The 14,935-nt window shown below is 41.4% G+C and overlaps 1 protein-coding gene across 4 annotated transcripts in view; it reads right to left on the bottom strand.

Moving 5' to 3' along the window:
* Positions 1 to 14,240, bottom strand: part of LOC126373314 (serine/threonine-protein kinase minibrain) — a 96,984-nt gene extending 82,744 nt beyond the window's left edge. Inside the window, exons 1-2 of one of the 4 annotated variants that reach the window (XM_050019423.1) lie at positions 13,258 to 14,240; positions 198 to 364 (exon numbers count right to left, since the gene is read on the bottom strand). In XM_050019423.1, the coding sequence (XP_049875380.1) occupies positions 198 to 364; positions 13,258 to 13,321 (231 nt within the window). In that variant the 5' untranslated portion in view covers positions 13,322 to 14,240. Of the gene's footprint in view, positions 1 to 197; positions 365 to 4,912; positions 5,399 to 13,257 lie in introns of those variants that run through there. The other 3 variants (XM_050019425.1, XM_050019424.1, XM_050019426.1) reach the window with 3 other exon arrangements.
* Between the last annotated feature and the right edge of the window lie 695 nt (positions 14,241 to 14,935).

The following is a 14,935-nucleotide window of genomic DNA, read 5'->3' as shown; positions in this document are numbered from 1 at the left end:
TATTAGCTTTATAACATTTGACTACTATCTCCTGATGGTAAGTGACGATGTGGCCGAAGTGGTGGTGGTTGGAGTGTTTTATATCTGTCAAAATATATACTGAGTTACACGAACGCTGCTGTGTTCTCTTTTTAGTAGGACGTGATAGTCGACGGGCGTTAGTGGCGGCCGAGCAAACTGCCTCATGCATCATTTACCTGGGAGGCGCAGAAGCGGCAGAACGCCCGGGTCGGCGCGCTCACCTGAATGTCGGAGGGCGCGCTCATGGAAGCGAGTTGCTCCTCGGCCACCAGCCTCCCGTACAGGGGCACGTGGCGCCGCTCCCCCGCGCCGGTCTCCGGCATACCGCCGCCGACGACGCCCACTGCAACAAAAGCACATATTGCTATATTACATCATCAATTACAGAAACTAGTAGGTACCATCCTTAGAAGCCGTGGTAGGTAGATGGAACGCTCGACTCTCACTGTGAGGTCACAGGTTACAATCGCAACTTGGGCCTAAAGCAATGATTTTCGAATTCATGTTTGGATCTTAACACGTGCTCAGCGGTGAAGGGAAACATCGTGAAACCCACATTCCCGAGAATTTAGTTTATGGAGGAGGAGTTATTGACCTATATTGGGCTCGTTTGTCCTTCGCGGGTTGGAAGGTCAGACAGGCTGTCCATTTCCCTTCAATCCAATATTAATTACAAACATGATAAATTACATCATAAAATGTTATAGTATCTAATTGTCAATTTACGCCCTGCAGTCCTAAAAGGAGAATAATGGAGAAAGAAAAGCTAGATTTCAGACATAATAATAAGTTAAGGCAATAAATATAATGTTTCTCAAGAAACCTAGCAACAACATGAAATAGAAACGGAAACGGCGCCAAATGTGGAATTTTGCGTTAATTAAAGGTTTGATGGTGCGATAAAACATATTTTTCCCTTTGTTATGCTAATCTCCACGTTTCGTAATTGATCTAAAGCTGTGTTAATTCTAGCACAGATTTACTAGGTTACATTTAAATAACGAGCTATTAAAATTACGTATTTATTTACTTGATTAATCCCGATAACTGTTGCCAATGGTACCATTACCTACCATCATATTTTGAAAACAGAATACCTAATCAGTAATGGAGATAAGCACTATCTGTCTATCGGTGGGTAGCAACAGTGTCTGCTAAATTATGGCATTTTAATAATAATTCACGCTATGGGCGCGTGGTAAAAAATTGTATTCCACATGAAGGGAACCTAGGGATGAAGTTTCAGAGATTTGGCCGACAATTTGTCGGAAACTAGTTATTAAAGTTGGTCGTTAGAAGATCGATGGTGCAGACGGCCCGCGCATGTCAAGCACTGACAGACTTACAGTACAGATATTGCCTTTAGGTTTGCTTCGCATGGAGCCTTACGTATCCGTAGACGTATAACCTAACCTCAACAGCAGAAAGGGATGGAACATTCCACTATGGCTACTTTCTTAAGGATGGTAAGTGTCTCGTTGTCAACAAGGCGGGACTGAGTGTATTCAAGTGTCTCACTTCCTTTGTCGATGTCACTTTGCAAGTGTTCGAATTGGTGAAATGGACATCGGATTCCAAGTTTACTACCTAATGTTGATTTACATCATCATCAATCAGTCCGCATCATCCCACTGATGGCTATAGGCCTCCCCCATTTAAAGTAAATGTGTTGTCACTATTAAGGAAAAAAGGAAAGCCTTAACTTTGGAGTTACTCTAGACGTAGAGTACAATGAAATGACTATTATGGGTTGATAACACGGTGAGGTGTGGGTAGTTAGTTCATTTTGCGATGGATGTACCGCTGACTACCCCAATTGGGCTATAGACGCGCATTAAACTACAGTGTGTATGACATCATAACGGTGACTTCTATGTGAATAAGTCCTGTACAAGGTGTACAAGGTGAAGGTATCACCCACGCGGCACCGACTCCGGACCTAGTAACTAGACGCTGATGAATCATCAGTGTGAATCGCCTTTTTAGTGCCCATTATTTTTAGAAAATGTTTATAGCGTCAACAGTTTCCGCTTACCTACAACATTATACCAAAGTTCAACATATCATTTAGTTTCCAAGGTTAAGTATATTAGGATAATCAACTTTCTATCCGTCCTTGCTTCTTGGCCTACTATGCTTGACTGAGAGAAAATAATAGGCTGATCAATTGTCACCATAAGGCTCAACATATTCATACAATAACTATACATCTTAAGAATTCTTATCAAGACGAGGTGTAAGTTTTCTTCTGATTACTTGCGGCTCTGTCCACCCCATTAGATCACGAGCGTTAGTTTACATATACAGGGTGTTAGTGACATCGTAACGAATGCTCAGGGGGATGATTCAGACTATGATTCTGAGTTAATATCAAGTGGAATTTTTTTAAATTATTTTTGCGACGGAAAATTCCACTTGAAATCAACTCAGAATCATGGTCAAACCTACGATGTCACTAACATCCTGTATATGTAACATATCACTACTAGCGTCCAAAGTTTAAAGATATTGTTCCATTAATTATGATTTAAACTTCTCATCGAAATGACCTTTCGATTCAACAAAAACCAAAATCGCATGACTTCGTACTATAAATTCCTCAAAGTTCTTCAAGCCATAAAAATTAATTTCAATCCGTAAAATTAAATCACCTCGTAAAATACGAGACCCCATAAAACAAAATGTCTACAGTGCGGGTATAAATGTTTAAAGTAGAGATATGGGGTAGGGTCACAATCGACATCGCTTTAATGTAATTAAAATTTTGAATAGTGATTCAACTGCTTTCGTTTTAAATTTCGGTGAGTTGTTTCGAGGTGTAAGGGTGAACTTTGTCGTGTAGCTAGTGAGGTCGCAGACAAGCTAATTCAGTCTTATTTATGTACCGTCTGGCACGACGTGACATTTCATAATAAAACACCAACGTTTGAAGCGCTGTTACAAAGGCAACTTTGCACAACCAAGTTTGTTGAACGTCTAGCAAGTTTATGTTATGTTTATTTATTTTTGTGGATCACTAAAATAAAAAATATTAATATGAGTTACGGAGAAATGTACAACGTCTACGAACGTAGGCAAAATGGGCAATACAACCACACTTTTACCAGTGTACGCGACAGAAGACATAATAGACATGCTTCAAGGAGAAGGTGTTATTAAAATCTCAAGTTTTGGTAAGATATATATATTATGTTGATAATGATACAAAGCTTCAATATTTTATAAGTTGACAGACTATATCAGAGCCGTTTGCACGTGAATGTCGTTCGTAGTTAAAGTGATTGAAGGCCTCTTTTATCAAGCACACACGCGCACAGTGCATTCCATTATAATCGGCCGTCACACATACACACAACCATACATGTGACCGCTAGAATGCAACTGCGTAGTTTATTCGCAAAGAGCTTGAGATGCACCAATATAAAAATGCTCTCAGAATTTTGCAAAAAGATGTCTTCATAGTTATTGTTTAGTGTGCTATTATTCTAAAGTGTATATTTTTAACAGCGGTAAATAAGTGCATAGTGTTTTAAGATGGAACCGAAATTGTGACGGAAAAGTTCCCGTGCCGACGAGCAGGTTGAAATGATCAACATCCGGATGAGTGGCGCGCTCGGATGAATGGCCGCACGGTGCGGATTGAAATCAGGCCACTTCCGCTTATTAGGCCGCATTAATGTTCTTACAAGTTCCGTCCAGACGGAGGACCACGGCTGCGTCCAACAGGTTACTGTATGTGATAGGTGATGCAAGTACAACTAGATTTTATTATCTAACATACCCCTCCAACCCGACTTTCGTTTATGACAAGGATCTATGCTAACTATAAACTACTTTTTGGCATTCATTTATGTTACAAAGGCTAAATCCAGGACACATTACGCTTATTGTTTTTGTCACATGTCGATCATTGCCAAAATGAGAACGGTCACTTTCACCCACGAGACTCATTGCAGGGCGATGGCGATGTGACAATTCGGCGTAGAAAGGTGCATGTGGCGAAAGCGCACGCGATCTCCAATACGAGCGATGTTCTTAGATAACTACGAGTTTGCATTTACTGCGCAGTAACTGCGGCCAGATTAAATGGAGCTCGGCGATAAGATTGAGTTTCCCCTATGAGGTGTTATGGTGTGGAGCTGCGGGGGCCGCGGAAGGGCACGGGCGGTGGTGGCCAGCGGCGACCGGGCCGACGAACGCAGAGACGCGTCTGTACGTCACCAATGCAAGCCGTTCGGAACCGGCCGCGGTGCCGGCCGACAACCCGCGGCAAGTATGCGTGGAATGCGACTGCTAGCCGCGCGGTAGATAAGCGTGGGAGGTGCAAGATACCTGCCTTCACCGCTGACCAACAACTATTGCAAATTTCTTTGTAAACTCTATAAACTCGCTAAGCTTCTCTTTGAGTGGGAGGAAATGAAACCACTTCAGTATTACTTTGTTCACAGAAAGTTGCCATGCAACTTAACATTCGCTAGGTGATAACTGGAGATAAGAAAGTCACGAATCGGATAGTTTGTCGAGACATGACGCAATTCACATGTCAATGTACAAAATAATGTTATCTGAGAATGATAATATCAAGAATTTTCTGTCATATCATTAATTAATAACATGTGAACAATATTTAGAGACATTTGAAAGCGTGACAACATTTCGGAGATGCAATATACAAAGTCTGTTAAGTTAGTAAAGTATCAAGCACAAGGCCGAATTGAAGCCATGACATGAAGTCGACTAAAATATATGGGTAGCAACCCAGCCACTGCGCAATTCTCCGACCGAGACTTCAAAGAACCCATTAAAGGCGACCTCCTTGACATATTGCCGGTGGAAACATGACTCAAACCCGCTACCGACGAGTGATTGACACCTTTGATAAGTCACTCACCATTACTAGGTTCCTCTGGTTGTGTCGACATCACTCTGTCTTTACGCACATAAAGATCCCACTAAGGAACACTACACAAACAATGAAGAATTTATCACCAGCACTTAAGAAACAAAAGGGCACAATCGCAGACCACCCACGTGAACCGTTTTAATGAAACAAAGAAGCACTTGAAGCATCCGACAATCGTTAGCAATCATCGTCGGGTGCAGGGCGACGAGCGCGCACATCATGGTTTTCGGCTCCAATAGGTGGACAGCCGACTAGCCTGTATTTCAGCGTGTCAGTTGCGCAGTTTACGTGGTTAAACAATCAATCTATGCGAACGCGCTCGCATCATAGACGCGTCCTTGCGCGCGTCGCCGCATGTTATTGTTGTGCAACAATGTTTATACACGTGGCGTTGTTGATGCGTACTTAGCCTTAGGCCGGCGTCGATAAGGACGGTATGCGCGCGCGGACAGCCCGCCACAACTAACGCGCGAACCCAACGCTGGCTGGTAATAACCGAGCGGAAGGCCACGTGATTCAGATGACAAACATGTCGGTAAACTCTGCACACTGACCGATCAAGGCAATCGTTTTTTATCGATGAGCGATTTATTTATACTATCGATATGATGATGACGTTACGGTTTTCCTTATAATATTCACATATTATAATAATCAATGACGCCGTTGATACTTTTATCCATTACAAAATCTTGTTGAACTTCTCTGTTGAAAATTAGCAACACATACGCAATTCTATATCTTTCACGTCAAAAGAAACAAGAACAATAGCTACAATTACAGCATACAGCTGTAATGTTTTCACATTGACAACGTTATGTTATTAAAATGACATATCATGCTATAATAAGTAAACATCTCAAGCAAGTATTCGACATGTAGTTTACAAATAAGAGCGGGAGGATTCTTTGCAGCATTCTTGTAAGCGAAAAGTTTTAAGAATCCATGATGCATTGAGAAAAAAGGGACCCGCACTTCGAACAGTCATATGCATAAAAGTACACGAATTCCTTTTTACTCGGCTGCTGCCAGCCACGCAATTTCTCCGATTGTATGCAAATCCTCGGCGCAAACAAAGAATGAAAAAGCACCGACGCAGACGCTCGCTATCCCACCTGTGTGCTCGACAGTCGGGAGCGCCGCGACGCGCGCCCGGCCCGCACGCCGCTCGCCCCGACCAGCTAGCGAGCGCTGCGGCGCTGGGCAATCCGCCCCGAGCCGCACCGTAAACAATCCACCAGGATATTATTCCTGAATAGATCTCATCTCTTTACATATCGACCGCCACCGTCTTGTCGAGCACGCTTTTATTAGCCATTTTTATCTGGTGAATTATTCAGCGGGTTTTCTATTAGCACTTAGAAGAATAATGCATCCACTAGATTTTCATAGTGACAAGGACGCTCGGGCGGTCGCATAAACAAGGCATAATCGGCTTCATTTGCATCACCTTGGTTCGACCGCCGTAGCTTGTCCTGAAGAAATACATTAAATCGTGTCGGCGCCGGAGTGTGAACTAATAAATCATAGATAATACCTAATAAAGCAGACAAGGCAAGCGGGAAACTCGAGCGTTTCGAGTGAGAAGAGACTGAAGAAAAACGCGGGTTCGTATTAATTAAAATGTTTGCTAGTTGAAATGGAAAATTAACATACTTATTCATACAGCGGACTTGGTATTGGCACTTAATGTAAATGAGTTTATAAATACACTGTACACATTTTATTGTCTTTTTAGCCTCGTTCGGCGCCTGGCGCTTGCTCCCCGCACTCTATGCGTCAACCCACGCGAACGGACAAGTTTCACTTAGTTTCATTTATTATTCCACTTCTTCCTATTTCTTTTCGATTATTTTTTAAAATTAAATGTAACACTATACAAACTGCTGCAAAGACTTAAGAGTTTTCAATATTCTTATGCTACGAAAAGAAAGTAGGCTATTTTATACGAAATGTTTGCAGAGAAATTGGGAGCGAAAAATAACGTTAAGTAATTATAATGTAAGTAGTGACAGACGCAGGTTAATGGTAACGGGCATTATAACGCGAAAGTTATATTTAATTATAAATATATTTTGACCGATTATCTTATCAATTAAGGAGAGATAAGACAAAAAATAATCTGAACAGAGTTGAAGCCCGTCGTACTTCCTTCACAAAATACAAGAACCAAATCAAAAAGTTCTACACTAAATCGTATGAATGAGAGACCGGTGTAATAAAAAAAAAGTATTCAACTAGAATTAAAATATCATGTTTAATAAGATTGTAGTGTAGTTAAGGTGAGTGGTTGGCGTGATGGTCGCGGGCGCCGCAGATGTCTCGGAGGCCGCGCGGCGGGTCGGGCTCCACCGCTGAGGCAGGTTTAACGGCCGGCTGGCCGCCTGTCTGGCCGTTCACCCGAGGCCCGCGCGGGGGCACCGCCGAAACGCGCGCGAAAACTCCGCGCCAGCGCCGTTATCGACTCGCGATACTGACAACACGCCGCCGCCACACCACGCCGCCGCGCTCCGCTCGCCTCTCGCACGCAACTCTCTGTCTTGTGCCATTGATGAATAAAACATACGCCGGAACTCAAATATACGTCGAGATATCCGACAGGAAGTCCTGTGGCGACATTTGTAGCTTGAAAAGTTTAACTTGCATTTCATAAATTCAATATTTATATTGATGTTATCGCCGACACACCGCTTTGTCAGTTTCTTTACAGCGAGTAAAAAGTGAACTTGTGCTCATTCATGTTTCGCAGGTACTTTCCATAAGGTTGGCATGAACTTTGACATTTGGAAATACTGTTCGGTTCTTAACACATCAAGCGATATTATCGGCTTTCAATGATTTATGATCCTGATCACAAGCTCCGAGAGCGTTATGTTCTCTCGGTTCAAAGATAAATTCAATGAGGGAAAGGCCTTTCACAGTTTACACGACTTCGGAGTCTATTATTCCCGCTCAAGAGCTTTAACAGTTCACGCCTAAGCAATTACTTAACGGCATTTCCTCAATTTGCCTGTCAAACAAGATAAAGATGAGCTGAAAACAATAACCCAACATGATAATTAGCTTCCGTGGCAACTCACCTTTTTATTATTAAATATGAATTGCACCTTGTTGTTTATGAATATGCAAATACAACGGTTCGATCGAGTGCTGGTTTTCTTGCCCAGGTTGCAATATTTTGTTAGTTATTGTGTAAGTTTTACATTATATATAATATTATACATTTGTTGTTATTGTATTGTAGCTGTGGCGTCCTCTAATAATATTTTTTTCTTATTTTTGCAATGACAAGGTGCCGTGTTATATTCATCATCATCATCAGCCGTACGACGCCCACTGCTGGACATAGGCCTCCCCCAAGGATCTCCACGACGATCGGTCCTGCGCTGCCCGCATCCAGCGGCTTCCCGCGACCTTCACCAGATCGTCGGTCCACCTTGTAGCGGTCCGTGTTATATTACCATTACCCAACTAGACGAAAGAACTTAATACTTAAGCGAGTCATACCAAACGTCTAGGTTCAACAAAGTTTAACAAACGTCGGGCCCCAAAAGAACGGGAGGTGACTGGTGAAACTGCCGCTAAACTTATAATCAACGTTCTTAGTACATTGTACAGAATCCAAGCGAAACAGATCTAAATAAGGCTGTGGCGCTCTAGTTTGCGAAGGCGGCCACTCCATGTGCAAAAACCGAGTGCGGTCATCGACGTTGTCTGAGGCCCGATGGGATGCGCCACAACAAAGTAACACTTCCTTGTAGCTTTGTGAGCTAGCTGCTTACCAACGATCCGTGGTCAGATTTCGTTCTAGCTATTCATTTGATTGATACTCAGCTGAGATGTTCAATTCGGAAACATTCGCGGGCCTCAGGTACACCAGTTTCCACGTTTTGGACAAAAACTCTACGCAAATTATCTTTATCTTTATCAACCCTTCAATTTTTTTGAGATTTTCTACACACACAATACTAACTTAGTCGTGAAACCTTAAATTCCATAACAAGTACCGTTCGAGCCGAGACAATTCGTGCGCGAGAACACCTTCATAAATCAAGTCTGTTCGATACGACTACTTTCTAAGATTCACGTCTACGTCACGGACATTCATCAAGTTACCGTTAATCCTATGAAGTTTTCCATACACATTCAATTATGATTACAATAACACACCGTTGCGACGCGCAAAAACCTTCGCGGCCGGTCGACGACATCGTGAGGCATTTTAGGGTTGACTCTAAGCTATTTGCCATATAATAATCATAGCTAACTTGAAATAGAATTAGATACGAAAACAACACAGGGTTATTTACCTCTAATTTTACATTGCTGCCTATAAATTAACACAAGTTGCGGCAGGCACCTTGTCATTTTTAGAATTGTACTGCGATAGGTCAAGCGTTAGATAATTGGAGTTGCTGATTCACAGGTTTAATAATATATGAAATATAATATGAAAAGCAGCGTTTGACTGAATTAAAACGTTTTACTAATATGATCTACCGAGATGCAAAAAAATATGATTTGAAACACGTTTGGATAGAAGTCCGTGCTTCGTTTAAAAAGTGAATAAGTTTATAAGTGAATAGGTTAGCTTAGTTTTTCTTATTTTATCATAGCGATAACTATTTCGTTCAAATCAGACGAGTTATTTGCAAATGTTTTGGGGACATGGTTTAGTACTCATATGATACTGTAAGCGAGACTGATTCAATTAAAATGCAAATCGTCGGTGCGCAATGAAATCGTGGCAGCAGAAATAATGGGTCGAGTCGAGTCGAGCGTCAGCGGGCTGAGAGAAATCTTAGCATTAGCATAGGGTACCTGTACCTGAATGCCCACACGGAGCCCACGCATTGTCACCGCCTATTTGGACACCCACCCTGATAGTACTGTGAATCGCATCTGTCCTTACTTTTTACAATAACAGACAATATAATAGTATGCGAAATTAAAAGTTTATTAAATTTAAAAGATCGAACGAACGGTTTGTACCATCTAGTTTGAACCGGCGTGCGTGTATGAATTAAGCAAGAAAAGTATGTCAGGACCGAAGCAAATGGAAATCCATAGTCTCTGCGCGCGTACCCTGATGGAAAATAGGCGTGAGTTTATGTATGTATACACATAGAATTTCAATTAATTATGCAGATTATATAACACCACCCTCTAAGGGCAATTTCGCCAGTAAAAAAATGCTTGTTTTGTAGCGAATTCAAAGATCTGAATTGTAAGTTCACAAACTGGTTACAGAACTAATAAAGAAAACAACTTTATGTGTCCGATACCAACTTCCTGAAAGGAGATATCGGAGCGTATAAATTTCATAAGAGAGTTCGAGTTACTCGATATATATATGAACAAGTTGTGAAGTTTCTAATTATTAGAGATAATTTCACCCGCACAATGCGTAGGTACCGGTAATTTTGGTGGGGTCCGATAAATTGTCGTTCCGCATTCCAATGTGAAATTCATTCACGTGTCGCATCGAACCGTCTAGACTGTGTGTCGGAGAAAGGTGACCATTCACCGGCCGGCGGGGACTTCACCACGCCTGAGACGGCCCCGACTGGTTATCGGCGAATTAGCTACGATGCCGAGGGCACGCTTTGTCGGTTGCGACGTTATCTGCCGAGGGCACTTCTCTGCATTTACCGCTGGTCAGCCTACAAGAAAAAAAACCGGCACCTTGCGAAAATTATGACTGTAAACTAAATTCGGTCCTGCCGACTGAGGACTTTCTTTTTAAACTCCTTGACTTTTGTAGTTACAAATTCTTGTTTTTATATTGTTATCTGCTCAATTTTAAGTAGGTACCTTTTGCGCTTCTCTCTGTAAGGTTACGTGCCGCAAAATATATAAAAAAATGGGTCAATTTGTTCTTTTGTAACAAAATTTTCACTTAAAGGTGTTGAAATGGAAACTTCACGGCACGAAATTAAACTAAATAAGCGGCAGACAGACAAACTTTCCAAAGAGCACGATATTATCTACATGACGGCGGACGGGGCACGAGCGTTTGGTTTTAATGACAGCACACCGCGGGGCCGACATAGCATCCGCATAGCAACAGCTTTCAGTCGGTGAATGAAAGTTGATCGCGCGGGCAAAAATGCGAGTTGGTTCCGGTACATACTGTCACTGTCTGCACATTCGGGAGGCCTCCCCCCAAAGTTTACACTGAATGCCTACCAGTCCCTTCACAACACTGCTTAAATAAACCAAAGTTAATATTAGTTAAAATTCATACAGGATGATGTATTTTTAATAATGTTATCTAAAAGTAACTTATTCTATTTGAACTTTATCCTTAAAATACAGGGTAAACTCGCGTTTTTAGGCATAAGTAACGTTTTCCGTAATATCCTACCAGTTAATTATTAAACATTACTTTAAGGCAATTACGTCTTGGACGAGAAAGTCTGGTTACTTAAAGAATCAAATTACGCACTTAATAAGACTACTTACACCTGGAAAAGAAATGTACAACAATTCGCTTTAATGAAATTGAGTCCAATTAAATTAAGTAGGCGAATAATTAAGTGTAAATTCAGACTGAGGTTGTGACTGCCCCGAATTTCCGAGAAACTGGGTATTAAGAGCAGTATCTTTGTGTTATTTAGATCGGGCCGAATGCAATGATCCCTAGTGCGGTGCCAAGAGCGTGGGAGGCACGATGCCGGGTGCCGCAAGTCCGGGGAATTGAATAAAAATATAGGTATTGGGTAGAGTGCATAACCGCGTGTCATCTGCCTGCACCGCTTTCCACGTAAAGCCGGCGATATAAAGGACGTTTGTTGTATATTAGAGATTTTTTCTAATGCTTATAGGTAGATCTTCATAGTCCCTACCTATATTTTTCCAGTTACAAATTATTATTAATACCCTGCAAAAACAGGAGAATAATAGTCTATAAACACGAAGTGTAATCGGATAATCTTCAGTAATAAATATCAGTGAAAAAAATATCTACGCAGTTAAAAAGCCGATTAAATTTTCAAATTTACACATAATGTACGATTTGTGCGACGACACCGGCTGGACATAGAACCCGTGTTATCTAATAAAAGCGTCAATGCAAGCGGCCATCTGCGAGGGTCGCGGGAATTAGGTTAAAGGTTGGGGAGAACCAGCCGAGGTCGAGGCTACCATGGGCCGATGATAATTCGCCCCAAAATAAACCGCCAAATTATGTCATAAAATAATCTTCGCTTAACGGACCGCCAGCGGGCGGTGCTTTTGCACTAATTTGTTTATTGAATAGGAGTCTTGTAAAATAGACATCAGAACAACAAAATAACATTAAATATTTTCTACCCTCAAAATTGTCTGGAAGAAAATGCTGCCTTAGCAATAAGGCCACCCTGTGTACCATCTATTTTATTTATGATGTTTGTGTTGTATATTTCTTTTTGTACCTGCATTAAAATGAGCTTGTATTGTATTATTACAAAAAATCTTCTGTTTTAGTTGAATTTTTCTGTTGATTCTATGCTTGGGTGTTACGGGTACTTTGCCATGTCCTCACTCTTGTGACAGATTTAGCTTGACCCTAAATGAGCGAGAAATTAGGTCAAAGGGTTGTGCATGTAGGGCATTACAACAGCAAGGTAGCAGGAGGGTTGTGTGCACTCAACAATGTGTCCCCCAGGCTAGATCCGCTTGCCTGCAGTTGTAAAGGAAGTGATAGGACGGAAAATTGTATTATGGCCAATGAATCAGGAGCCCACGTAATATGTAGCGTGTTTAATAGAGTTAGAAACTTACAAGGGTATTGGGTTTTGTTGAACATCAAAGTGGTGAATAGATGACAAAGTTATCTATATTTAGCGTTCATAATAGTGGCATCGTGTAGAATTTCTATTCTGATTATGTTATGAATAGAAATTAATTTAAAACATGAAGCAACTCATTTTCAGCATATATCATATATTATAATCAAATCGGTTACCAATTACAGTTCCGAATCCAGCAAATAAATAATATTACTATACCAGAATCATATAAGTAAACAAATACTGAACATGCAAAGATGCCGTGTGTGTTTTTTAGATTCCTTGTAACAAATACAAAGCGATACATCGAACCCATTAATTACTACAATAATTTAGTTAATTACTGGTGTACTTCAAAAATTTTGGTTGTACTCACATCCTGTTGCATTATTTGCAACTTATTGGAAAGTGACATACTGGGCAAAGTCCGGACTATGTGGCTTGGAAAATAAACCCATTGTCACATAGGTTATTCTTGATTCTATAGTACAGTAGTGGTTAAAGGGTATGTGATATTCTCCAAGTAGATAATTACAAGAGGGTGGGAAAGGCGTAACTTACATTTATTTTTGGCATTCTCGTCCATGAGCATACTGAAGTGGTGATGGCGGTTCCACGCTGCCATTTTGCCTTCGTGCGGAGCCCCGAGAAGCACCAGGGCCGCCCCGGCGGGCCCAACTCCGTCTAGGGGCTCCAGTGTCCTCAGCACTACAACTTTTGTCACACACTCATAACCCAAGCAGCATAGCTCACTCACTCGCGCCTAGACGCCGTCGCCGCGGTCTCATCGGCTAGGCGCGCCGCACATGCCGTATGCACTTCCGCACTTAGTGGATGCACTCGCGGGTAAACACGACCGACACGGCACACCGCGGTGATTCACCTCTGACGCCCGCCGCGCTCCGCACTGCAGGCGGCCTGTTTGCGTGCGCCCGCGAACCGCAGCCAACTGACACCCAAACACTCGTCCGGTGTCACGTGTGCGCTGCACCGAACCGCACAACAAACGCAATCCTCGCGCACCAAATGCACAACCCAAGGCGATCACCGTTAGATCACAAAATGAATTTGCAACGCGCCGCGAGCGAACGGGACCGACGATCCAATTTCCTTTCAACGATACACCGACAGCTTCGCGGACTCACGAACAAAATAATAACAAATGTGCATGAGATGCTTGCTGTATTGTGTGCACGTGGGTTGCGTCACACAATTGACAAAATATTATGAAATCACTGCAACCTATCAGAATGAATAGTAAAGACGCGACGGAATTAATTGAAAAGACACACCAACGAGCTGGTGAAAGATTCCAAAATTTGATGAAAAACGAATTACATAGTCGCACACACAAGCATCAAAGTGATTGATTGAGCCAAAGTGTCACAATATTATAACATCATTAACTACACTATTTGTAAACAATACACAGCCCGCAATACATTCAGAAAATAACAGTTTGGAACAATAAACGCGAACGCGTTGATCAAACGCGACAAATAGGACAAAACATGGCAGACTCGACAAAATGCACACGAACTTTGTCTGTGGACGTTATACTTTTTAAATGCTTTCTATATTCTCTATGACTACACGTTCCGTTTTATGATGCTTCATAGATTATGTTTTCTTTTACTTATCAACGTTTTACATGTATTTATTTTAGACATATTAGATCATTATATAAGAAAATTAAACCGTACAAATAAGTAGTTAAGTAACAAGTTAAGACTCATACAATTGTTCTTAAATGTACAAAATATTTTTCATTAGACAGCAAAATTTTTGCATAAAACAGAATAAAAGTGACATCTTCCATAGACAAAGTAGACCAGAGACGTCAGTGTTGGCAGCTTTCAATTTAGTAGAATATTTTTTTAAATGTCTCGGTTTAAGTTTACCGTTCAAAGTCCAAACTCCAAAGTTCAAATGTCTATTTCTCTGTTGTTATACCCACAAGCAAGAATCGTAATTAACTAGCGATCCACTCCGGGTTTCAGAGCGGGTAGCCAGAGCAAAGATAATGTTGTAGGTTAATAAACGTTAAAGTGCCTTCACGGATTTTGCTGTAGGACTATAAAAGAGGAACAATTCGACCATTATATTGTTTTGTTACACTTCAAAGGGATTGGGCAGTGCTTTCGATGAAAGCTCCTTTGCTTTTGATTAAAGTCGACTTGATTTTTTCCGTCGTGTTCAACAAATCAACCATTAAAAACAAAAATAATTTAAATAAATT

The sequence above is a fragment of the Pectinophora gossypiella genome, chromosome 15, assembly GCF_024362695.1.
Source record: "Pectinophora gossypiella chromosome 15, ilPecGoss1.1, whole genome shotgun sequence".
NCBI lineage: Eukaryota > Metazoa > Arthropoda > Insecta > Lepidoptera > Gelechiidae > Pectinophora > Pectinophora gossypiella.
The sequence above is the reverse complement of the archived record's forward strand: the minus strand, read 5'-3'. Positions and strand labels throughout refer to the sequence as shown.